This window comes from Ctenocephalides felis, unplaced genomic scaffold, assembly GCF_003426905.1.
Source record: "Ctenocephalides felis isolate EL2017-DRISC unplaced genomic scaffold, ASM342690v1 CF-g0.4_SCAFFOLD_01170, whole genome shotgun sequence".
Taxonomy (NCBI): domain Eukaryota; kingdom Metazoa; phylum Arthropoda; class Insecta; order Siphonaptera; family Pulicidae; genus Ctenocephalides; species Ctenocephalides felis.
Genome location: NW_020537324.1, coordinates 1114162 through 1140887, shown reverse-complemented (window position 1 = coordinate 1140887; position 26726 = coordinate 1114162). Strand labels below are relative to the sequence as shown.

Genomic DNA, 26726 nt, shown 5'->3' with positions numbered 1-26726 from the left:
AGAAATATCGAATAGCTCGAACCCGAAGTGCCCAAAGTTCAGTTTTCAATGAAAAACATATTTTGGAACTACATTTCTAAGTGAAAATAAAACCCTGGCTTGAATCTGTTGCCTTATGCTTCCAGGGCAGGACATTTAACTGCTATTGCATTATTGGGTATTCCCTGTACGTTTTAAATTTTCAACAATTACATTCAATCCAAAACAAGTTCCCTGAATATCTGGTTTTTGGCGTGTGCACGATTTCCGAATCACGTCGCCTTTTTCCTCACACGAGTCTCTTTTTCTGTTTTTGCCTTCGTGTTAGTATCTACCATACTTCGGTTACTTGGCTGATTTTTGGAGAGTGTTTTCTCGTGCACGTAGCCAAGCGCCGCGACGGGATTGATAAATTTCGGCAACGGTTCAAATGTTTTTCAGAAGGTGAAAGTGAATTTGATTAATGTTCGCGCTAGCGTTTCGAGTATTATTGACGTGTATCATTTTTCGATGATGGGGATTTTAGGTTTTGTAGAGAGGTCTTTGTTTTAATGAAAGTAAAAAGAAGAGACGCTATGTAATTTGCGTCAGGTTGAATACCTCTAATTTTGAGAGAAATAGAAATACAATAGCGTTTTAAATGTTTTGTCGTGACGACAACGTGGTGCGTAATTGAAAAAAAATTTTTGATACACTACAATGGAAGTCTCCTTCAATTGAAAAATATGTTTCTAATTAAATATAGTTCTTTGAGATACCAAAAAGAATTCAAATTAAAAATAGTCTTCAATAAACTGGTCCTTTGGGATACTCAGTAGAAGGCGACTTACATTAAAACATATTTTTTAATTGAAAATATGTAACTAATCTCTAATATTTACGATGCTTTGAAAAATACTTATTATATGTCTACTAACAATACAAACATTGTTGATTAAATATGATATTTTATAACATTTGTATCAGTAAGCATGATTTTACTTAATAGAGCTAAGTTTTTTTGCATGAACATATATCAATCGTGAAACTAATTTTTTTTCAATTATAATACTTTATTCTTGTTCTTGTATTTAATCCTCATAAATCTGGAGAGAAATCTCAAGTATTCAATTTAGGATAGGTCATTTGGATCAGTGTTTACAGCAAGAGTTAACAGCAGAAAGGCTAATATCTGTCAGAGATACAATAAAACTCCACATACTTTCATTAATACGAAATGTTGTGTAATATTCAACAATAAATTATATATTTATTGTATGTTTTGTGCGAAAACACATTAAATGACAAAAACGTCGATCCCATAAACCAAGTCCGTATAATTCTCACCTATTAGTATGTTTTTACATTTACCTTCTTCTTTTTATATACATTTGCATTAACAAGTTGCGTGTGATCACAAAAATATAAAAAACTACAACCGTCGTAATTTCAAACGACGCGGAACTCAATTACTTCTTAATACGAATTAAAAAAAGGCGTTTTAATTGCTTCAATTGAATTCATTACTTCGCTCTGGAGAATTTCCAATCTAAATAGACTCGAGAGACTAGATATCTTTATTGAAAATATTCCTACAAAAAAAATCAATTGGATTATCCACTTTTAAAAAGAGTAAGAACTCATTCGGTAGACGATAATGATTGATTTCCACGCATTTTTCTAGATGTGCAATAAGGCAAATATTTTCAAAAATTCAATTCAATACATAGATTTTTATAATACGTTGCATCCATTTAAACGATCAAAGTATTTCCTTATTTACAAAATTCCATACAATATATAGGAAGCAACGGTATCCATTACTGCAATTTCAAACGCTACCTGTATTTAATTACATCCGTAATTACTTTTGATAGACGATGATTTTATTTTACACATAAATTTATGAACAAAGCGTAAAATTGTATGTGTTGATCGTTTAGTAGCAAAACTTTAATAATAATTCTTATCAAATTTAATAATTTGATTGCTATTAAAGGTACTCGTAAACTTTTAGTGATGGAATTTAATACATTTAGGAAGTTAAATGTTTTAAAATAAAGTTTTGATAAATATTTTTAAAAATCACAATCTCTGCAATATATTTTGGAACTTGATATAAAGATGATCAAAAAGCAATGTGAACCACATTAAAATTTTTTTTTACTAATGTATAAGAAATACCCAGTCTTATCATTTTGTAGGTGGTGTTTCAAAACTAATAGGTAATTTATATTTTCCAAAAAGAATTAGTTGAGTAAATTACATGTTGCAATGAGTTCTTATACTATTTTGTAGTATTTAATTAGAACATATGTTAATTAACAATGGTGTGGCAAAATCATAATATTTGGAATGGACTACACTTTCGCCCCAAAAAATATTCGCATTTGTATTATAATTAATTGCAAATTCTAACTATATAAAAAGATATGTGTTTCATGCCTCATTGAGTTGAAAAGTGAACAAAATAACTAACCTGGGCTAAAAAAGAATGTGTCGAAACAGTTTTGACCAACGAACAAAATAATAGCATTGAAACTTTCTCGTTCACGACTTTATACCTTAGGGAACACGAACAAAGGCCTATACAACAATTTAAAACATATCACAACAGAGTGAAAACAATGAATTTACTAATGTTGTGGTCACGTTTTGCTTAAAAAATCTCTAAACATCATCTGTGTGGTCTATGAGGAAAAAATCACAGTTAAACTTGCAAAAGGCAAAAACATAATTTTTATAATTATTTGATTTTGCATTATGGAAATTCATGTAAGAGTAACTATGTTAATTAATCCTAAAGTTTTTATGCAGATTTTATTTGTGTAAATTCTAATTATTGAATATTTAAATATGAATGCAATTTGTGAATCATCACTTATAATTTATTGAGCGCTCAGGGACATTCGATCAATGTCAAAGACGTTGTAGTAGTTAAATCTTCCATTAAACAAAGTTTTTGAATCAAATTTTATTTCTACTTATATAATTAATTGAGATAATCTTGTCTAAGAATTAGCATTGTTGCCAAAAAAATAACTTTCGCTGATTCTAACAAGCGTTAGAGAACTTTTCGATGTCTAAATTCATCGTCTAACTATAAAATGAAAACGATAGCTATCTCGATTGTAATAAAACCCACACAATAACGTATATATAAATAAATTCATATGTATATATGTGTATATAAACATACATGTATAGAAAAAAAGTAAATATACAATTCGCAGAGTTATGTACACGTGTGTATAGTGAAAGTGGTTCCCGCCGAAATTCAACTCTTTTGTTGCTGGATGATGTCTTTAGTACAGTCCGTTGGAAATGCTTAAAAATCATATAAAGAAAGAAAATTTTATACAATACGCAATAAACATAAAATGTAAAGCGGTTTGCATATACTAATTACAAAAATTCAATTAAAAAACCCAAAACATCAAGTTGTAATTTTACTAAGTACCTACGCGAGTTTGCCCAAAACCTAGTAAATTAAAAGTTACTCCTAAGCTGAATTTTATTTCCACAAAAGGGATTGATTTAGTATTTACGCACACGCATAAAAAAATTATTGCAATTTTATTTCATATTCAAATCAACGTATTAAATACTTATTATAGTGAAAAACTTTCTAAAGCTATATATTAATGTAAGTTTAAGTACTTAAGAAAATCCTACTGGATGAATGATTGCAAAAACTTCTTGTATGTTGATGGATGCTTAGATTTAAGTTCTTCTAATTGCAAGAGAAAATATAATATTGATGCAATGTTTGTTGTGAAGTACTATTTAGCTACATGATTGTAAATTCACAGCCGGTGTTAAAAAATTAAACAGAAATTTAATTTCAAAATTAATTTAAAGCATCTAAAATAGATCAACATTTGATAATTCTTCCAAAAAAATTTCGAAGAGAGCACAAACGCAAAAATAGAGAAATAAACTCAGATATTAGACGTATGTATATTTAAGATTTAAGAATTAAAAGAGCTATCGTGGAAAAGCACGTAATACTGAAGAAGTCTTAGCATAACTAGTCCAGTGATTGTAGTAAGTTTACCTCAGAATTCGAGATACCCACCTATATGTCTATAAATACTCACAGCTAAAAGTTGTCTCAAAACCAACATATGTTGCGTACTGCGTACACCCTGGCATACGTAAGTAGGTTTTGAGACAACATTTAGGTGTCAATATACAAGAAGTATTTACAGATTTACATCTGGGTATCTCGAATTCCGAGATCCTTACCTAATTTAAGCTTAAATGGTCAAACAATAAAAATAGTAAAAACCCTAAATTATGAGGTCGTAGAGAAAGAACACAACAAATAAAATTTTGGAACAGTAAATTTAGTAATAGCAGTTTTTATTTATCCCGGTAATCTTATGAAAGATGCTCATTAAATTCCATTCCATCACGTTTACTATAAAAATCATATGTTGTACATCTGCAACATGGAGCACGGTCGTTCGTGTCTCATTTGTTAACAACACGTAATTTTCAACCTTGAACTAGGCGGCGGCGCAGAGTATAAAGTAACGACAACTAAAGCTTTGTACACACAATTAATGCGCGAAACGAGATTCAGTACGAGAGCTATTACTGAACAATCAATCAACTCTTATACTATTAATGTGCAAAACTCGTTTTTTGAAGTTCGAGATCTTTGCAAACACACCGCAAAAATATTCGGTCTTGACGTTGACTCGGTTCAATGAAATTGGATAAAAGATTTTCAACAGCCATCAGAACGTGTTCTATGCTATCATACTAGTATATTTCTCTAATGGGCAACCCAGCGGTCAACAACTCTTCTTTTATATGTGTAATCACATATTGGGTGTGCTATCTAATGCTGTTGGCATATATATTGTTGGCCACCGCTGCCACCAAATAAATGTTGAAGCTCGATTATCTTTTCTCTTCATCAACCGATTTCGTTAGATGTTATAGTGAATATAAATATAAGTTTAAATTAAACATAATACTTTTCATGAAATCATTTAGTTTCTCTCACATTTATAACTCTGAGATGTTGTGATCTACACGAAATCTACACAACTGCCCACTTAAAGTTATATTTCGGCTTTATATTATATAACATTTTCTTTAGTTATAGGGACTTCCCTTGATTTTGGATATGATCAATAGAATATCTTTATATGTGTGGGTGCAAATCAAGTTCCTACCGGTTCGAATATCATGGAAATTAGTGCCTTGTATGGAATTCATCGATAAAAGTTTATTACAATGTAACTATTTCTTATGATAAATGCTATGCAATTTAGAATATGATTCATTACGTAGTGTGTTCCTAATATATCAGTTATTAATATTTGGTCACAACAATATGTTGCAGCAATGTCCACGAAATATTTGAGATTTGTAACCTCAAGTAAAAATTTGATATCATACTGCTCATTATCAAGCTGGCCAATGTTAGGACCGAATCCGAAACTTGCATTTGTGATAGCATACGTTCTTAACAATTACACCACAACGGTCTTAAGAGATGTACATCAACTTATTTTTCAGATGTTTAGACAAATTGTTTAAATATTAATCTGAATATCTTGTTTATTTATTTTCATTCAACGTCTACCTCAAAGCATATAAGTAAAATCCATGCAGAATCACACCAGGGAATAAAAGAATCTATTTCAGTAAACAGATTTTATTTGCAGACAGTCTCATTTTAAAAACAATTTTAAAGGTTTTTGAATTGCATGAAAATATTTTGAAAAGTGTGCACAATTCATGATAAATCCCATTATTCCCTTGATTCTGAGTGCATTTTTCTTTTATCCTCTGATTTGGTCATATCAAATTCAAACACATAATAACAATTAAACATGCGACTAACAAATATAAATTTGTTCTCACTTTTAAATAAAGTGTAATATAAAAAACTGAATATAAAACCTTCAAGTAAAAAATTAAAAGTTAGTCACGAAATTAAGTCTACAGTTCCTGATTTTATGCTCAAAAATATTAACCCAGTTTCAAGTGTTAATGAAGGCAAATTACAGTCTGGTTTCCAAACAATTTTACGATTAACTGACCTCTGTTCCATTTCAAATCCGGTTCGTGCGACATAAAGTTAACATTTGCTGCTTGGGCTGTCGAGAAAGAAAAGAAAATCATATAAAAATTGCTAAAAAACAGAAAAATTTGAAAAATATTCAATAATATTTATCTAAATCAATTGGACAAAATTTGAGAAACTACATATCTTTGAATAAATCATTTTTGTATTAATCAAATAAAAGAAAATAAATCTAAGTATATAGACACATTAACCTGTACGAATTAGCATATATACATGAGCTAGCAGAAATACATGATTATTAATAAACAATGCAAGTATTAATCTTCTGTTAATTTTAATCACATTTAATATGCATTCATCGGCACATCATACACACAAATGGATTGCAATTAGCACAAAACATCATGCAAATTATTGAATGATAAATTTATTGTGATAATAAAAAAATCATGCAAATTGTGAGGAAAACTCCCACTTAAAATGACTTATTTTGAAGATGGTCAGATCATTCAGAAGCTTAAGAAGGAAACAGAGCTTTTGGATAAAATAATAATGGATAATGCTGTAATTATAGAGTCTGCATAGTTTATTTGTGTGAAACAATATATTTTCAGATATTTATTCAAATTGCAAGGAATAATTCTTGATTTGTATTTTATTTCCTATTAAAAAAATAACGTAGTATTGTCAATATACTTATTTCAGAACACCATGCAATAAGTCTGTATTTTCAAGGAAGAACAAGCATTTTGATTTTATTGTAAGTTGTCATGATAACTACGAACACGCAAATGTTCATCACGTACTGAAAAAGCGATTCTAAAACGATTCATTTTAGCATTTGAAAAGCTTTTCCTGATATCAATAGAATGAGTAAATGAGAATAAATTTGAATTTAAATTAGAATACTATTCGTTGATTTTTGGTAAATACTGAGTCCAATTCAAATCATATCTCATGAAAAAAATGAACATCTATAAAAAATCTCACACTTAATTTTAGGATATAATGAGAAAATGAGTATAATTATTCATTGATTTATTTTAAATATTAAGTCCATTTTTTCAAATAAAACTTTTTTTTAAATCCTGGATGAATTACTCTTATGAATTATACATAAACATTTCAGCATTTAAGCTTTAAGTTTCATGAGCTTAAAAAATGTTCAATCAAATTTGAAACAACATAAATTCATATATATAAAATTGAAAAATACATCATAACCTTTTAAGCTAATACTAAAAGAAATCAATTTGCAACTTATTTTATTATTTAATCAATTTTTATTGAACCAGTACTTTTTCCAGCAGTAGTTGATCGATTAAGTTAGATTTAATTATGAACAAAAATGCATTGTATATTTATTTATAGTTGTATTAGCATATTAATACACATAATTATTGTATAAAACTTTCTAAAAGTATTTTATTGCAATTTTTCTTATATATTTTTTTTAGTATTAAGTTTATCCCAAAATTCAATTTATGTTAACTTTTTGGGCATTTAGAGAATTATTGCTCATCATTTTGCATAGTATAACCGCATATAATCTAATTTCACAATCTTGGTCAAATTTGCAAGCAATAAATTAATTACTGATAAAGTAGAGATTTGGAACGAAACAAAATTCGTATAAAAACAACAGTTTTGATTATAGAAAATTGATGTAGACATCGTAATATACCGATTGAATCTAATGTTTGTTTCAATCAAAAATGAATGATACTTTAATTTACTTATTTAAAAATGCATCAGTATCAATCATTTATCTTGCATAGATTTTTTCCGTCTTCAAGATTGAGAATAATAGCAAATCCGTCTCGGTTGGCTGCAATCGTTGTCGTTGTTTTATATTTTTTCCTCCTGTGCATTATATATTTTTTTCGTTGCGTAACCGAGTAAAAATAGAAAAATTGATTTCATATCGAAACCCAGTCAACTAAATAGACTACGGCGGTAGTAGTCAGTATGTAATTGGGTCCTCTGGTCGACATTTATATCCGCAGTCCGTTACAATTTACTGGATTAGATAAAGATTTAGAAAACGAAAGTGTGAAATTGATAATTATTTTAACAGTTGCACGTCTAGGGACTTTAAATATGATAATGGCCTGAGCCCACGCGTGCCGATATACATGTGCGATCATGGAGAGGAATGTGAATGGGGAAAATAATGAAAGTAGAGTAAATATTGATGATTGTACTAATGTTTTCAACGAAATGGAATATTTAAAATTATGGTAAAATAGTAATTATAGTATAAAAAATTTCCAGGCCCTAGTAAGATAAAAAAATGCAAGTTTATATAGAGCAATTTTCACTTATTTTAATTTAATAATGTATTATTTTAATTTTAAAATATTATTTTAATTTATTAAAATATAGTATAAGTCATGGATCTTAAAAAATGTAAAAAACCTGATAGTTCAAAAAATCCAATTTTTGTCTAATCATTTGATTTTTTTACAAATATAATAGAAGTACACTATATAAAATCATAAAAAATCTATGTATTATTATCATATATCTAATAATCGATGTCTGTAATTAAATTCTATCCAAAGTCAAAATTTGTAAGTCAATCAAGAGTAATAAATCAAGTAAGTTTCCAGTTCTAGAAAGGTGGAAATTGTCAAGTAAAAGTTACGGGTTATTACTTTGATAATTTATATGTTTCGATTTTAACTTCGGTAATAAATTTAATAAATTGAAATTATTATCAAACTTCCTATTTGAAGCAGACTAATTCTCAGCATCTTTGATAAATAATAATGTAATCTCTTCATTGATAGATAAGTCAATATTGAAGATTCGAAAAATACATCCGATCATATATAGAAACTATCATTAAACCATTATATAACATTTCGGTCTTTCTAATTAACGAGCTACCACTCACAAACAAACAACATTCATCGAATTAAAATAAAACATTTCTCTCGGTATAAATTATTCCATGAATATTTTTTTCTGTTGACTTCGCAGTCGCGAAGATTTTGGGATTATTAAAAAAACTTGATTGGTAAGATTCGACAGTTCGAATAATCGTCGATTTTGTTCGTCAAAAATAAATGATTGAAATAAAACCATAACATCCGAGCACTTTCACTATCGTTTAAAGACAGATTTATAATTTAGCGCCGTTTCTGGTCGATAATATCCAGTAATTCGCAGTGATAAATTGATAGCAAAAATAAAATAGTTTAAATATAGATCTGGATAGTCGGAATATTATAATAAATAGCTAAGTATAAGGTTTTATAGTCATTGTATAGGTAATGTTGGAAAATGTGTTCATTTAAAATATAATTATATATATTTGAACTCGTAAGAAACACTCAGAAACACGTTTCGTAATACATTATTAAACGAGGCATATTCTGCAATAGATGCAGAAGCACATTGATTTTACATAAATCATTATTTTTAGTAATAATATAATTAGGAGATATTCATAAAAGCAGTGAATGGTGCAAAACTCCATTAGATTTAGAAATCTTTTATAATTTTTTATAATCATGAACTCTATGAACTTGGACAGGCACTATTAGAGCTCTAATTGCCTAATATATTAATAGTTTTAAAAATAATTTAATAGATGATATATTGGAGAAAATTCAAGGTAAAATTGTAACACATTAAGCACCTCGATCAATATTTGGCGAGGATTAAATTAAAATATTTCAAAATTTAAAATAAAATTCTTAATATCTTTGCAGCACCGATTTGAAACAGAATTATACACTGTTCTACGCTTTTACAAATTGATGATTTCTTATCCTCATATCAGAGGTTGTACACTAGCGCAAAATACTTGGTGAACATTACCAAAATAACAAATAACAGAAATGAACAAATATTACATCTATCAAAGTATGGCAAATATGTATTAGCAGTTCCAGATTTTGAATAAACAGTATGATTGTTCTTTTGCAGCAATGAATTGAAATTAGTTTAATAACTGTTCTGCGCTTTGGAATAAATTGCCAGTGTCTATCTATAATTAAGTGTAGAAGTCTTGTCAACTATACTGCAATCAATACGATAATCTATTATTCTTATTATCCTCTAAAACAAGTTCGTCCTTTCGAAACGAGATCTCGTTTCCTGCCGTGATAACAATGACCGCCTACTTCTGGGAGACAGACATCACGTCCAAGGAACAACGCGCCGATCTAACCATACAATCAAATAACTTTTGCGTCTGTATTATCTTTTGCATCGACAATTAATCCGCGATGTAAATTATAAAAGATGTCGCATAAATCTGTCGAGACCGCAGAACGATTAATAAAAATGTATTCATTCTATAATATCAACACAGGAGATCTTGTCTCCTCATCCGATTAACATTTGCATTGTTCGTAGCCTCCCTGGTTCTCCTTGATAATTCCACAAGACTAGGGAATAATAGGCTGAATGGAGTCATATGTGCAAGAGTTATGAAGTTTGAACACGTAATAACAATAAAATACAGAAATGACACTGTTAATAAAGGTAATTATGCTCCAGCTCCAGGCAACAGCATTCTGGATTTTTTAGACCAAATATTGTGATTTCTCTGTACTATATACATATAGAGTAAAAAAACAAATTGCAGAGTCATAACGGTGGATTCAAATATTTTTCATCATTTACTATGAATCATTAGCAACTATTCTCACAACTATTCTTAACTAACGCAGATACGAAAAAATGCCAAACAATCTAATAACTCAGTAAGGTGAAAAAGTGTTATCATCTCAACCAAAAATTTGTTATGAATCTGTGTCTTCACTGAATGGTTCAACATCAGCTTATCTCACGGACCTTCTTTCTGTCTAAGAAACATTGTCTGTCTCTATATAGTTCCTTCTCTATAATTTTTCAGATGTCATGTATAATCTTCGTGTCTGTTAGAATTTCTTCGCCTGTGGTGTAAGAATATTCATCGATACGAACTTTCAGTGGCCGTAAATTCAGCAGATTTATCTCAACCATCATTGCCTATGGGAATCGATACACAATAAACGTTGTCAAGTTAACACCGGACTACTGATATTTGATATTGTTAAAATAGAGAAAGAGCTGTTGGATAGATAGAATATTATTCTAGAAAATAAATCTGGGATAAAAATCTTACTTTGGAATTATCAAAAGACCTCAAGTTTCCTTAGCAAAAATGAGCAGGAAGATTAGTATCAATTTGCAATGCAAAAACTCAATTTTGTAATGTGAAAAAAATAGTCGATATCAACGAATAAATAAAAGCTTAGTTTAATCAATTTTACAAATTTAATTTAGGTGAGTGGTTAAACACTGCAGATTTCAGTTGTTCATTATAAGTGCATACTAAAATTACATCAAAAAAATATCTCACTGACCCTAAATCTACGCTAATTGTGGCTGATGGCTGTGAATAATTGATAGCTCCGATATTTATAGAAACGTTTAGTCGAGTGACCAGTGAAGAAAAGTAAAAGGCAGGAAGACATCTGAAACAACCTCACGGCACACAAACACTCCCAAAGGTAAACGAAACTACTTCTATACATTTATATTTTGTCCAAACTGATATGTGCAAAGTACATCAAGTAATTCATCAATAATGGTTCTGAGAGTAAAAAGAAATAGCTGGAACTATTTATCTAATTGTAGGACAAGAATGTGAGAATAAGTATACAGGTTTATAGTACATTTGTTGAAACGATGAGGTGCATATGAACGCTATTACCGCTGGTTATGGAAAAATGAGATCCAAAAATTTGTTTTCCAATTTTTTTTCTATTTAAACAGCAATCAGAACTACGTGTTCTATAGACTTATTTTGACGTACATCTAACCTAGACATATTGTTCTTGAAAGGGCAACCCAGTGATCAACCACTCTTCTTTTCGATTGGACATGTATATTTGGGGTATACATTTTTTATATGTAGCTATATCCACGAAAGGCAGTTTTCACTTAAGATCACATTTGAGATCTACAACATCAAATGAAAATTTGACATCAAGCTGCCTGATATTGGGCTTGGCCAAGGTGGCAGTCAAACCAGATTCAAAAATGTAAATAAAATTTGATTCAGCTTAAACTGTGCATTTTTAGACAACTATTTAGTCAAGATTACATAGATTAAAAATAGTATTTCTAATAATAAAAGCTTATTTTTGATCAAAATCACTTTGTTAGTAACTAATTTTAATGACAAATATTTTATTTGATTTATTTCAATGGACAAATTAGGCATATAAATGAAAATGCTAGCGATAATAAATTATTTAGGGAATATGTTCTATCTGAAATTACCTTACAATTCATTAATGTACTGTTGAATTAAATATTACTTCACAAGCTTACTACGTATATAATTAACGTCTTGAAAATTATGTGAAATATATCTTATTAATAATATAATTGTAACATTATTTATTAATTATGAAAGCTCATGAGCAATTTGACTTATAATTATAAAAGCTCAGATCAAAATTATTTTATCAATAACTACAGATATAACTAAAAATTTCATCAATAAATAAAATTTTCGTTTTTTAACAATAATAAATAATTTATGAAAACCTGTTCAAATTTGTTTTCAATAAGTATAAACACTCGACAAGACCATTACGTAATATAACTACCGTCTTAAAATTTATTTAACAGATATCCTATTAATAATTTAATTATAACTTTCATTTGATTTATAACAAAACGTTCAGAATCAATCATAAATCCAGACTGTTAGAATTTCCTATATATAGTTTTCCACGGAAGTCGTTCAGAAGTCAGTTGATTAGAATGTCCAGAACAGCCCAGAGGTGAATACCTAGTTTCAAATGCATTAGTTGTAAGAAGAAGGTGATAGTAATGTTCATTAAGGTTTTGCAAAGTACTTTTTGCTTAAATTTTATAAGAACTTCAAAATGTAAATCGTAAACCGCTCGAAATGTAATAATTCATATATTTATTTAGCGATATCAAATTTTCAGCAGATTGTCATCTACATTTTAGAATAAAAACTGATATCACTACTGCTTGATGTCGGGTCGAGGTAAGTATTCAACCTGGAACTTTTGGTTTCAAAGCTAAAATCATTGAGAAGCCTCAAAAAATAGATCTTTCAAATAAACAGAAATTCACATAGTAAACAAATACTAACTAATTTACAAATAATCACTAAAATCATGAATGGTATTTCTCAAAATTGAACTGAACATTGTAGAATTTTTCTCCCAAAACGATAAACGGTTACAAATATGGAATATTCAGAACGTATGCAGTTTGCATCATGTTTGAATGACAATTTTCAAATATCCGCCAAAATCTTAACCCTTTCCACTCGGATGCCGCCGCTCCGGCAAATTTTGCAATGCGCGAGTGGGGAAGGGTTAATATTATGTCTGTAAATTGAAATTGAACATAGTCTTTTGTATTGCAAGATGACTAATTTCCAAATTACCACCGAAATTATTTTAGTATTTCTCAAAATTGAAAAAGAAAATAAATGGTAAGAACTTTTTTGCCCAAAAAAGGTTACAAAAGTGGAAGATTCAGAACCTCTGCATCCAGATAAAGACTCGATGAACTAAAGAAAGAGCGAAAGTGATAAGAACAGAATATATTTCTGATGCATTCAATCGTAACTTTTCCTTTCCACTAAGAAACTCATTGGAACACGGTGGAGAGATACTATATACCAGCGGTCAGACGTCCGCATACATTTCATATGGATACTTGACGCTTATAGTAAGTGCGGCTTCAAAACAAAAAAAAATGTTTTACTATGAAGATTTATTACTTGAGAGCTACTTCGAGATTTCCTGTATACGCGTTTAGAATACTGCGTAAATGATATTATTTATTTTAGTAAAAACCTTGCTTGTAAACTTATAAATCAGAAGAAATGAAATAGGATTGGTAAGTTAAAACAAGGTAATATTAAAAACCTTGTTTGTACATATATAAATCAGTATCTGGGAATGAAATAGGCTTAATAAGAATATTGATTGGAAAATTAATTTATTATTGCTATATTAATTAATAATTATTACTGAATTTAATTAAGATACGCTGAGAATGAGTTCTGATTGCATATCAAAAGCCTATGCAATTTATATCTGTATCTTAATAAATTAGGTCAATTTATTTTATATACATTGAACGCAAAAAATATTTCTCTTCGTCATTTGAAATAAATGAGTTATGTTAAATATGAAAAGGATAAATTCACTTAGAGATATCAGTGGTAAAAGCTTCCCCGTCTTACTAGGTTCCAGGTTTTATTCTGGTCAACTTGATATTAAGCAGAAGTAACTTAAGTTTGTATATGAAATAAAGAACGAAACATGATTTACTGATAAATTCTACAAAGTGACATTTCTTCATTTATGGAATGTCCCTTATGACTAAATATCATTTCCCTCAAAGGAAAAGGCAGCAAACAAATTTGATACAACATAAATTATATGCAGGAAACAAATAAGTCACGATTGTTTATACGTCAAAGCGTTGTTTCAAAGTAACCGAAATTACTTCTATGCAAAACCTTTCTCAGTGATTTATTCTCTACAATTTCTTCCTGTTTAGTTCATAAACGATTTGAACTTATAAATAATAGCTGGCATTTTCTGCTTGACAATAATGGTTAATGACTAATTGTTAAATGACCAGCAATTTTATGTAAGGAACATCATGAAATTTCATTACACACTATTAAAAGAATTTTCATTGAAGCTACTGTACAAATTTTTAACACTTTTAATATGTAATGTTTGATTTTTGCTTTATATGTGTAAATTATATAAGCAACACAAAGTAAACTTGTCTATTCCCAGAAACGTAGCACCTTGCTCATTATTTATTGCAAGCAATAAATAATTCCCAAAGAATTAGTTTTAGGTGATTTTTATATTCTATCAACACTATTCTATTACACTCGATATTGTATATAGCAGTGACAAAAAATCATACATATGCATCGCAAATAAATGGTTACATTAAGTACGTCGTAAAATAAAGAGTACGGCGCATGTTGATGAATAGATCTAGTATTGACAATAACCACAAAGAACAAAAGCCAAAGAATATAATACTCGGCTACAGAATGGAAATCACATGATGTCATTTTATGTGCAAAAGTAACATAGTATCAAACGTGCTGGGAAATGTCCCAGTCAGGAAGCATCGAGTAACACTTGTCGCTTGCACGAGATCAGGGAAATCAATCGGTTAATTAAAAGTCCAGCACCAGGTACGAAATTGGAAATTTAATAGATATATTACTAATTTTAGGTACTAAAATTCTTATTGTATATTGTTCTTCATGATTAATGTATTCTACTTAAGATAACTCATTAAAATTGGAATGAGGCAATATACAATAAAAAATTCGCCACAAGGCGATATCAATGCCTGAAACATAAGTAGTATGGATGGTAATCAAGAAGGTGTAAGATCGTAATCATATGATTTATTATTAAATAGATTGCTGATTTTTTATATTCATGATACATACAGTGATTAATTAATCCAAAATAATTGGCTAATTAAGTTTGGATAAACAGCTCTTAATTTTTGAAAATTCCAAAAGAATATCACTGGATAGTCATAAAATTATTCAGCATTGCCAGTGGTTAAATAAATAGTGTTTTTTAGAAATTTGATTTTCTTAGGATAGTCTTTAATAAATATTTCAAGAAATTCTGCAATAAATATTCTTTATAAATACTTATAATTTCAAAATTCCCTTGAAGAGCTAATAACCGGGCATAGTTCTACATCTTACAAAACTCATTTTAAGATCCTAATTCCGTGTAGACATTTTTAAAGGCCTTTCGTAATTCTTTCGCTAGAACCTATCTGGTAATAAAATCCTTCCACGAACTTACAAGAGAATCACATGTTAGAGATGTGATCTTAACAAACCTAAAAAGCTTAATTTTTTGCGTGTTAGATGCCTACGGTTCTAAAACTGTATTAAAAGCAATAATAATTCAAGAAGTAGGTACATGGAAATTGAAAGTGTTAGAATCTGGTTTGAATAGAATTGCTTTTGAAGATACATAGGAATATATAATAGAATTGGAATAAATACGTTTTTCTTAAAGTCATAAAGTAAATCGGTACTATTCTTAGTATTTTATTCGATGTCGATTATCTGAAGTGATAAAATTCCTCATAATGTAGGATTATGCCTATGGTTCTAAAATAACCCAGTGGTTATACATTCTGTTTATGATGAAATTACCATTAAATATCAACAGAAGCTATAAGCTTAACTATTTCATTTTTGAATCATTCTTAGATGTAAATAGTCAAATAAAAACTGATATTACTACTTCTTGATGTCAAGCTCTTAGAAAAGGTAACAAAATCTAGATGATTTTTTATTTTGAGCTTTGATTTTTCCAACCTATAGTGGAAATAGAGTTTCCAACATATAGTTCATTCATAGAGCCATGAATAAGCTCGAATAATGAAATATAATTTTAAAATTTTTATCTGGATAATATAGGTACAATTTGGAATAACAGCCTACACTTCCACAGTGACCAGTAAATAATATATTGCGCCTACTTTTTTATTTGATAACGAGCAGTTTTTCAGTCTTTAGCAACATTCTATTTAAATATGCTGCTAAAAGCAATCGTCATTTGAACTTCCTTAACTAAAATACATATTTACAGGAAGAATCCCCTACCACCTCATTAAATATTATAAAAACAAACAATTCTTAGACTTCAATTTTTATTGTGATCACAAATCTCTCCATGATATGCTAATGGATTCGTTCAAAGCAAATGCTTTAGCCCAGACAAAGCAATAGTATTCGGCAATAAAATTGTGCATAGAATGAATATATGCTATGCAATTCCTCCTGTACATTAATATTGAACAGGTCACAAGCAATAGAACAAAGGTTATACTGTAGCATTCGTCTTAAATACGATGCGGCCATAAATCATGGTAAAACGCTGCCTACACAGTTGCCTACTTGCATTAGGCAAGACAGCTGTTCGCGATTCAAGGTCAGAATCGGAAACAAGAAATTAACCCATTTGCTCTTCTCTCTGTTTCTAGGCAAGATGCAAGAATCGCTCAATTAATACAAGATGTGTGCGTTCATCGTATTTGCAATAACTGCGTCATCCTAACAAGCAATCAATCCATCAAGTGCATAACAGTGCACATGACAATTTTCACATATGCACATCTTTTAATTTGTTGCAGAGGATAGAAGATCCAAAATACATCCACCTAATGGAAGAAAATTGATGATGACGAAAAATTATTGATTTACTAATTGTCAAAGACTCAAATCCATAGTTTTTGTGATCATCGACTTATAGTCATGTCCTAATTGTCCATGGACAAACTCAGTCAGGACAGTAGATTCAAAATAAAATCACCAAATGAAAAAAAAATGATGGTAATTGGAAATTGTATACCATCATACCCGGACGTCCAATTATTGGATTGGCATTCGATTTAGACATTCTAACCACTACCAAAAATTGATGTCCACTTGGACTAGATGCAGAACTGCAGATAATAAAATAAAAGAAATAGTGAGTTATCAAGAAAAAACAGGCCAGAAACTCTACAAACTCAATCAATTGTTGTAATCCATTATAGTTAAGGATAGAAGACTGCTGATACAATGACCAATTAAAGGTAAATAATGATGATGAAAATTAAGATCAATTTAGGGATCGCAGACTCAAAAAACGACCATCAAATCGAAGAGAAACTGTTACAAACTGAAAAAATAAAATTGAAATGTATATAGAAACTTAAACCTTTTCGAGTTCATGGATTATTTTTAATATAAGTATCTTTTGGAATTGCAGTTTAAAAGAAAGGCATTTTGACAGAAATACAGATAGATAAACAGACTAACATCAGAGAATTTCAGAAAACCAAAAAATATCCAAAAAAACGGATAGTAAATAAATAATAATTTCGTGATAGGCTTTATAAAAAAATAAAATAACTATAATTTTAATAAATTTTAATATTATATATAAATTAATTAATATTCTAGTATTGTTTGATTGATTGATTCTTGGAGAACTTTTCTCATACATGAAAATTATAAAATATGACATATTTATCTAACATCAGAACATAATCCAACAGTATTATTTTCAATATTCTTGAAAATTTTTATGATCCCCAGAAACATTATATTTTATAAATTGTGTTAAATATTTCAAAACTAAATTATGTTGCACAATTACTACAATTATGCATATGAAACATGATGACAAATATTTTTTATTTTGTTTTATTTTAATTACCTTATACGATTGATGATCTATGCAAATGAATTATCACGAAGTAGTCGTTAAAAATCACGTTGTACATGCCATTAATTTACATAGTGTCAACAAAAAAATATAAAACATTGCTAACCCGCCCTCACAATCCGTAAAAACAGCTATAAATAAAGAAACTCCACTTTAACAAAAGAATATCTAATTTCATTATTATGTTAATACTAATTCACACTCGCCCTATCAAATTACTACTTATTTTGTATTGTCGAAAATATGATCATTTGATTTACATATTCAATCATTAAGCGCCGCAATAAAATGTAGCCGAAAGAAAGACCAGTGAATTTTTACGAATTAATTCGATCAGATTACGAATCGGTCGTAAAAGCCTTTGTTCAATTTCACTTTTCAAATTATATATTTTATGTTCTGCTTTATGTATAAACGGGCACATACGGACCTATAAAAATTCATATTAGCCAAAATGTGTGTACGTGAGGAGGTTGAACACAGAACGTGTTCTGAGAAAAAGAAATTTGTGAACTATGATAAATCATATGTGGAATTGATTTACAACCAAAGGTAGTAATACTTGTTATACTTTAGATTGCAGAATTTTTTTAAACCTTGATAAGAAAGCAACTAAACTCCAATACCTTTCAATCTGTTTATAAGCATGTGTACATGAGTATACCTTTTAACATTCGTATTGTTTCCAATAAAGGAAGAATAGAACATAATACATTAAAATCGAATTTATAGTTCGCTTTCCAACGATAAAATACTATTGATTAACTTCTTTATAAAAAGTATAGGATTACTACTTCTAATTTTTTTCGCAAACAATGCAACTTTAATGAAGCGAAAGCAACTGAATTTTTAATTTAAAGGCTGGTAATGAAATAGTTCATTCGATTCAATCAATTTATAGCGCAAAATCGAATATGCATTGAAAATCGACACGCAAGAAGAAAGGTATTAGAAAATATTTCAGGTAATTATTATCAATCCTATTTATTGCTGGACGACATTTGAGATGAAGCTCATCGATATAAGAGACTGAGTAAATAATTGGTGAAAAACATTATCTAAAAGTAGGGATTTGAAATAAAAGCGAGTCTGACTTTAGACCAATATAATTGTACGCTGCTTCTGTATGGAATGCAAAATTACAGACTATACAGAACAAGGCATTAAGACTAGCACTAAACGAGTCGAGAGACCCACTGAATCAACGAAATACATAAACGAATAGACTCACTGAGAATTTTACTCAGCCCTAAGGATCACGACAATATTAACATCCAGGTACTTAGCCAATTTACAAGAGAAATAGTGAAAAATCAGATATAGTTGGTAAGCATGCTAAGCTTTGGATTCGCAATCGTAAATAACATGTCCAGGAATATCGAAAAAATGACAATTGTTCCAAGTATTCAAGATTATTGTGTCTTTTTGTTGAACTATGAATTTTAAATTAAAAGAATTTAAAAAAATTTAAATTAACCGTAAGAAGCCATCTATTTTAAAAAAAATAGCACTGAAGTTTTTTGGCGAGTTCGATAAAAAGTTGGCTCATTTAATCAAAATGATAAAATAGTAAAATTTACAAAAGAAATAGTCAGTTATGGTAAACATGCCCAGCTGTGGATTAACAATCGTAAATAACATTTCTAGAAATACCGTAAAAATAATGACACAATTGCGTCAAGTTTTCAAGACTTTTTGTTAAAATATGACTTTAAAATTTATAGAAATGGTTAACCACGAGAAGCCCCCTTTTTAAAAAAATGCACTGAAGTGTACTGGCGAGTATAATAGTTAAGTTTTATTAAATCCTAAAAAAATCATGACTTTTCTAATGCATTTTACTCACAACCAGTTTAAAAATTTGTAGTACTCCAAGGTTCGATACATTTTTTTCTAATTTTTGTCATGCTAGTTATGATCAATACTATGCCCCAGTGTAGTCTTGATGTTGAGTTCTGGGACACCCTGTCTATATGTATGTGCATGTATTAATATGTATATTATAAGTTCATTAATTTATTCAAATTACTCCCAGCTGGGCATCTCACGAGTACAAAAATTAAATTCCTTAATAGATTACAAATCAATCTTCCATCCTATAAAATTCCAAGTCTTTTAATAATTGGCAAGTCAATAATAATTATCAATCATGCATTAATAAAGTACTCATCGCGATTAAATAAGCGTCCGGACGGGCGCATGTATGAGTGTAAGCCAAGCCAGGCCGAGTGTTGAGTTCGAGGCAACTTTCTCCGGAGCTCGCGGCACACAGCGAGCGCGGGCAAACACAACATCTTCCGGGTTTGCGGTCGTGTGAATTTTGCGCGAAGCCGATCGAGAATTGCCGAAGAGTTGGACGAAAGAACAGGAAAAGATAGTTTTGGATATGTGCTTTGGATTGTATTTTGAAAAGATTTTAATGGAATAAAATATATTTTATTTAATTTAAAATATATTTAATTTTATTTATTTAGAACAAGAATAGACGCTAAAAGTAATTTATAAATACAAATTAAATTTGCATTTTTAAGTTAAAGCATTCCCGAACATCAAAAGAATCAGCAAGGTACAAAAACTGACAGTCATTTTATTTTTAAACTGGCTGTGATATCCGAAATTTGATTAATTTGTTTATAATTATAGTCATATTATCATATTTTATTCATTATATACCATGAATGCTATAGCATCCACGTCCAGTATTACGCTTCTATTTTACGAAGGTGCTTGCCCAAAGTAGTTAATGACTACGGGAAAAAATAATATAATATGAAAATACCTGACGAATCAGTTCATCATTATATTTAATGATTACAAAAACGCCAAGTTATTTAAAATTAAATTCATAATAACTTTTTTTTGTATTTATTTGAACAGCGATCAGAACTTATGGGTCCTATGATCTGCTACGATGAATTTCTTTCAAACTACCTTTGTTTTGTTATAGATGGCAAACCCAAACAGTTATCTCATCTCTATGTGATGACTTATTATTACAAGTATTGTAATAGTGATGACTTTTTATTGGTGCAACAATGCAGTATTAGGGCTGTTTCCATTTGGAAACATATTGCTATCTATATTTCCAAGTGAAAATCGTTGTCACTGCTTCCTGACAACAGGCTGCTCGAAGTGGGTATCGAACCCGGGACCCCTGATCCAGGCTCAGTCGTTATAGCCCCTTACCTAAGAGGGGTAATAATTGACCCCTTCGTAATAATTGACTTAAAAATTTAAATGCTATAGCAATCATGTCATTCTGCATCACAATGAACTTGTCTATTGAAGTTTATCAACAATGATATAAATACATGCTAATGTTTAAAACCATGTTTTCCTAGTAATTTACTTATTTTTTACCAGCAGGTAAAACGCCCGGTTTGAGAAATCAACAAAACCATGTTTTCCTAGTAATTTACTTATTTTGTACCAACAGGTAAAACGGCCGGTTTGAGAAATCAACAAAAACTTTCAAACAAAACACAACGTTGGTAACCAAATTTATTTAAAAATCCAAGGTCAAGTATTTTGATTTTGACACCGTTCTTCGTAATAAAATACATATCCAAAGGTGTGAGTTTCGAATAATCACTTATATCAAAGCAAAAAGTTACTGATGTTACCGTTATATCATTATCAAAATAACATAATCACATAATTTTTTTTTTTATTATATTTTTAACAGCAATCAGAACCTTACGTCCTATGTGCTGTTGGGCTGAAACTTCTCCTTTCTTCGTATTTTTTAGATGGTAACCCAATGGTTAATCCATCCATATTTGATGATTTTTATTATTAGAATTAATCTAATAGGGCTGACTTTTTATTGGTGCAGCAATGCCGGGAAAGGGCCATTTTCACTTGGAAACATATTGCTATCTATATTTCCAAGAGAATCACATAAATGAAGGCGGTTTTTACAAACTAGAAAATTCAGCTTAGATAACAAGGTAACATTACAAAAGTCTTAAAGAAGATACCTGGCCAATTTATATTTATCTTAACTTTTTTTTGATTGATGAGATTTTTATTTCATTGAAAATGTTAATGTATATTTAAAATCTAAAATATAGATTTATCCATCGATAAAATATAGAAGACATCATATACATTTAATAGTAGAAGACGTCATATACATTTAAACAAAATATTTTGAATGAAGGTGATGCAAGATAGTGGTAAGTACAGAAAGTAAAAATTATGCTAATATTTTAAAAACAAACATAAATCGTAAATGATGAAAATATTGACCGTGTTTTAAGAATATAACACCATATAAAAATTGTAATCTTAGGGTTGTATTGGGGAGTCAATACGAATATATCAAAGTAAATTTATGAATAATCACAATATATAAAACATATACTTGTATAAGCAAACAAAAATAGATCAATTAAATATCATAGAAACAAGAATAATATATTACTAGCCTGAAAAAAATTTATTACACTTAGCCTTTCCTAAATTTTACTAGATTTCTAAACAGAAGAATGTATGAGTTAAACAAAACAAATAAAATATTTCGCTATGTCTTTTTCTTATAAAAACGTTGCAATTATTACTAGAACTATTATCCCCTTAATGAATGCAATAAATTGAATTTTACAGTATTCTTGCAAATTGTATTCAGACTTATATAGTTATTCGCCAATGATTAATCGCAATCTTTATATGGTAATATGTTATTTTATCCCACAGAAATAATCGCAAACTCTTCCGGCATTCGCACACCGCAGTGCAAATACAGTTCTCACTTTCATCGCGAATCTAAAGCAACCACCGCAAAGAAAGGCGATTTATATCTGACTGACTCAGATTCAACAAGTTATAATTTTAACGTGAAAATCAGTTATAGTGACTCAGCTAGATTCAAACTTAGTTAAAGAATTCATAACTAAAATAATAAAGATAATGCAAACATTTCCGGGTTTGTAAAGTATTAAAAAATCATTAACAGTCATGCAAAAAATATACTGCAATTTTTTTTAGATAATTATAACAACTCTGAACATTCTTTCTTTTATCAACAATATTATAAAATTTGTTGGAAGGGAGTTTTTTTGCTTTTAAAAAGAATATATGGTGCGCTATATACTTATGTACAATCCAATAAAATAAAATTGTAAAGTTGATTGATAAACTGTATATATGACTAATGTACTTGTATACAAAGTCAAAAAATAAACAATACAAAAACTCTGAACATTTTTACAAAAATTTACAAATCCCAGATAAAGCATCAAAATTACAAAAGGCTAGTATATTTTATAGAAATTTAAAATTATGGTCCAAATTAGAGCTAAAGAACCGAAATATAAATTTTTGTCGATACTCAAAATGATTATTTAAAAATAGTTATTCTGAATAAATATCTGCAAAATTTATAATCTATATGTAAGGAAAATTAAAAATTAAAAAAAAACATTAGCAATTCTGAACATTTTTTTGAAAATTTACAACATTCAACTGATAATTATATTTTATAGAAATCTAAAATTAAAGTCCTAATTACATTAAGATCCGAATGTAAATTTTTTGTAGATAATCAATTAAAGTGTTTGTGTCAATTGATTATTTTAAAAAAAATATTCCAAATAAATGTTAGCAGAAACATAAATAATCAACAGTCATATACAGGTAGTTAAAATTCTAACAAATTTTTTCAATCAAAATTTTATAAGTTTTAATGAAATGATTTTAAAACCTTTGAGCATTAAACAAAATTAGCTATTTTGTTATATTAATATTCAAATTCCCAAATTTTTCCTTGTTTATTTATTATAGTTTTCTAAATATTTGTCAAATCAGTTATGTTTTTAAAATTTTACCAGAAAATTGAAAATCCAAAATGTTTAAATTTGCAATTTTTTTAAATAGCAATCAAGACACAATGAAGTCTCATAAGCTATTTTTACATGGAAGAAAAAAAATAGAATAGAAAAAAAATTGAGTTTACTCCAAAAATTTTCAATATTTGAACTCCAATAGATGACACAGTTATTACTCATTCATTTTATGTACGCTTCAAAACAATTTGAAAATTAATCATTTGCTAATTGGGAATAAATTACCATATCATGGCAAAGAAAAACGCACGCACAGTTCTTTTGCATGGGATGATAATTCACAGATTCTTAAAGTAAAATAAAAATTATTTAAAAGAATATAAAATTTTTATTCAAATACTCACTTGAATATAAAATTGTGTTATGAATATTTACAAAAACTGTTTATAATGAAAAATTTAAATAAGTTTTTCATTCAATGTGATTTATAACTTTGGCATGATACATATATAATATAAATTTTAGTTGGCTTTAAAAAAGATTTAGAATCTTTCGTCTACCGAGCACATAGATGGTTTCCTACTCGTGCATCATCATGTCAATTAACAACCATACACAGAAACCTTGTTCTATTTGGAAATTACATATCATATAAGTTGTACTTGGGTATCAAATTGCCGTATCAAGCGAATCAACGTTCTGCGTCTTTGATAAATCATATGGTTTGTAATTATCCTTTGGGCTAAAACTAACGCGATGAGAGTTGAATTGTTCATACAATAAATTATACGAATAGAAAATTTTGAATGTATTTGTTGAGTATGACTTTTTAGACTGTAATGTTAAAATTTACCAACGCGAAACACGCAATATATCCATCGCTGAACAAGGAAGCGATTGTTTACAACAGAAAAATTGCGGAAAGATATAATGACTGTTCAACATGGACGTGGGTTTTATAAAACTATTGAAACCAATATTTGTAATGAATATTTTTAAATGAGCTGTCTCGTGCAATATAAAAATATAACTGAAATAATTGTTTTGGGGCTCCAATATTTATCTCCATGATAGAATTTGAACTTATGCAAAGCCACAACTTGATAACTATTACAATTACCCTTAAGTATTTCATTAAGATACCTAATTTCGTATGCAATAAAATCTTCTCAATTACAACTTACATTACATGTGTAAGAAATTTTTATATACTGTCTAAAACAGTTCTCACGCGAGGTACTTCCGGGTATAGAATTCACGAAGATTTAAGTATTTATAATTTCAATATAATTTAATTTTTTATTCATCACTATCTGAAATCCTACCGTTTACGATTCCTATCGTATTATTGTTGTTGACAAATGTGTGGTGGTGTTGCCTTAGAAATTGCTGGTACTGACTCCATCTAGGATCTGATTCGTTAAAATGTACAGGAGGCAGACTTTGATGTTGATTGTTGTTAACAGCAGTTAGCTGCTGCATTTGTTGTTGCATATGTTGCTGTTGCTGCTGCAGCATGTGCACATGCGGCAGTTGCATTGTGGCTGCTGGCGGCAGTGGCGCCGGCGGTGCCAACTGCTGATAATCCATTTTCAAGTTGAATCAAACTATCACCGATATCAATCGATAAAAAATATAAACTTTTGTATGAAAATGATCGACCCGTCGTCACTCGGACAGGTCCTTAGTCCTGAAAACGTCACCACACTGATGGCATCACAAAGCGCGAAGGCGCATTTTCAGTATAAAATCCAAAAACAGTCAATAGTAAAAAAAAAATCAAAACCAAAATTTTCACAAAATTTCACGTGGGTTAACCAAAACCGCGATGCGTATAGCGTACGCATCAACGTGCGACTGAACGCGCGCGATCAGATAATATCCAGAATACAACACGTCCGTAGCCGCTTCGAAAAATGAAAGTGAACACACTGCCGAACGAAAGTAAACTTCTTCGGCCGAAGGAAAAAGTACCACACCGGTTGAGCACACACACACAAATCGCACGGCGATGTCAAATCCGCACCTCGGACGAGACAATACCAAAAATTAATGTGCCCGTCGGTATCAAATATCAATGCGAATTTCGTTCCTCGACTTTTCTCATCTGTGAGCTGAGCTCGGAGCTGCTATGACTTAGGAAACGTTTTGACAACTGACCGCACACGAGGCGAATCGTTTGCCGCTTGCCGTCGATAGACCAGTTGCTAGTTGTTTTCACGATGGACTAACTGGGCACGAGTAGTGGTTACAATATACAATATACATGGACATAGAATACACATTTGATCGATGTGTTGCCATTGCCGTGCGATCGTCAACTAACAACTCGTGGACGGAATGTTTACAATGTTACTATGTCAGAACAATGAATATGTTTGAGCCGGCTTTTTTGCAATTCAAGGCTCGGCTCTAGCAACACCTCAACGCGTTCGTAATATCATTAAATATAGATAAATTCGCTTTGCGGTTCTATTATCTTCGAATATCAATACACATTAAATTACATTCCATCTAACACTGCTTTTGTCGAAGTTAATCGGGGCCAATTTTCGTATAAAATAGAAATGTTATGGTAATGCTATATTACGGGTCTATAATCGTATGAGTTGGTAGCAACAAACTATCAAAAAGCTTAGTATTCGCTGT

The 26726-nt window shown here is 29.7% G+C and overlaps 1 protein-coding gene across 1 annotated transcript; it reads right to left on the bottom strand.

Moving 5' to 3' along the window:
- Positions 1-5967: 5967 nt before the first annotated feature.
- LOC113365870 lies at positions 5968-26379 on the bottom strand. The gene is made up of 2 exons (XM_026607411.1): positions 25403-26379; positions 5968-6077 (listed from the first exon to the last, which is right to left on the bottom strand). The coding sequence occupies exons 1-2, from the start codon at positions 25665-25667 to the stop codon at positions 5968-5970; spliced, it is 375 nt and encodes a 124-aa protein (XP_026463196.1). The 5' UTR covers positions 25668-26379.
- Between the last annotated feature and the right edge of the window lie 347 nt (positions 26380-26726).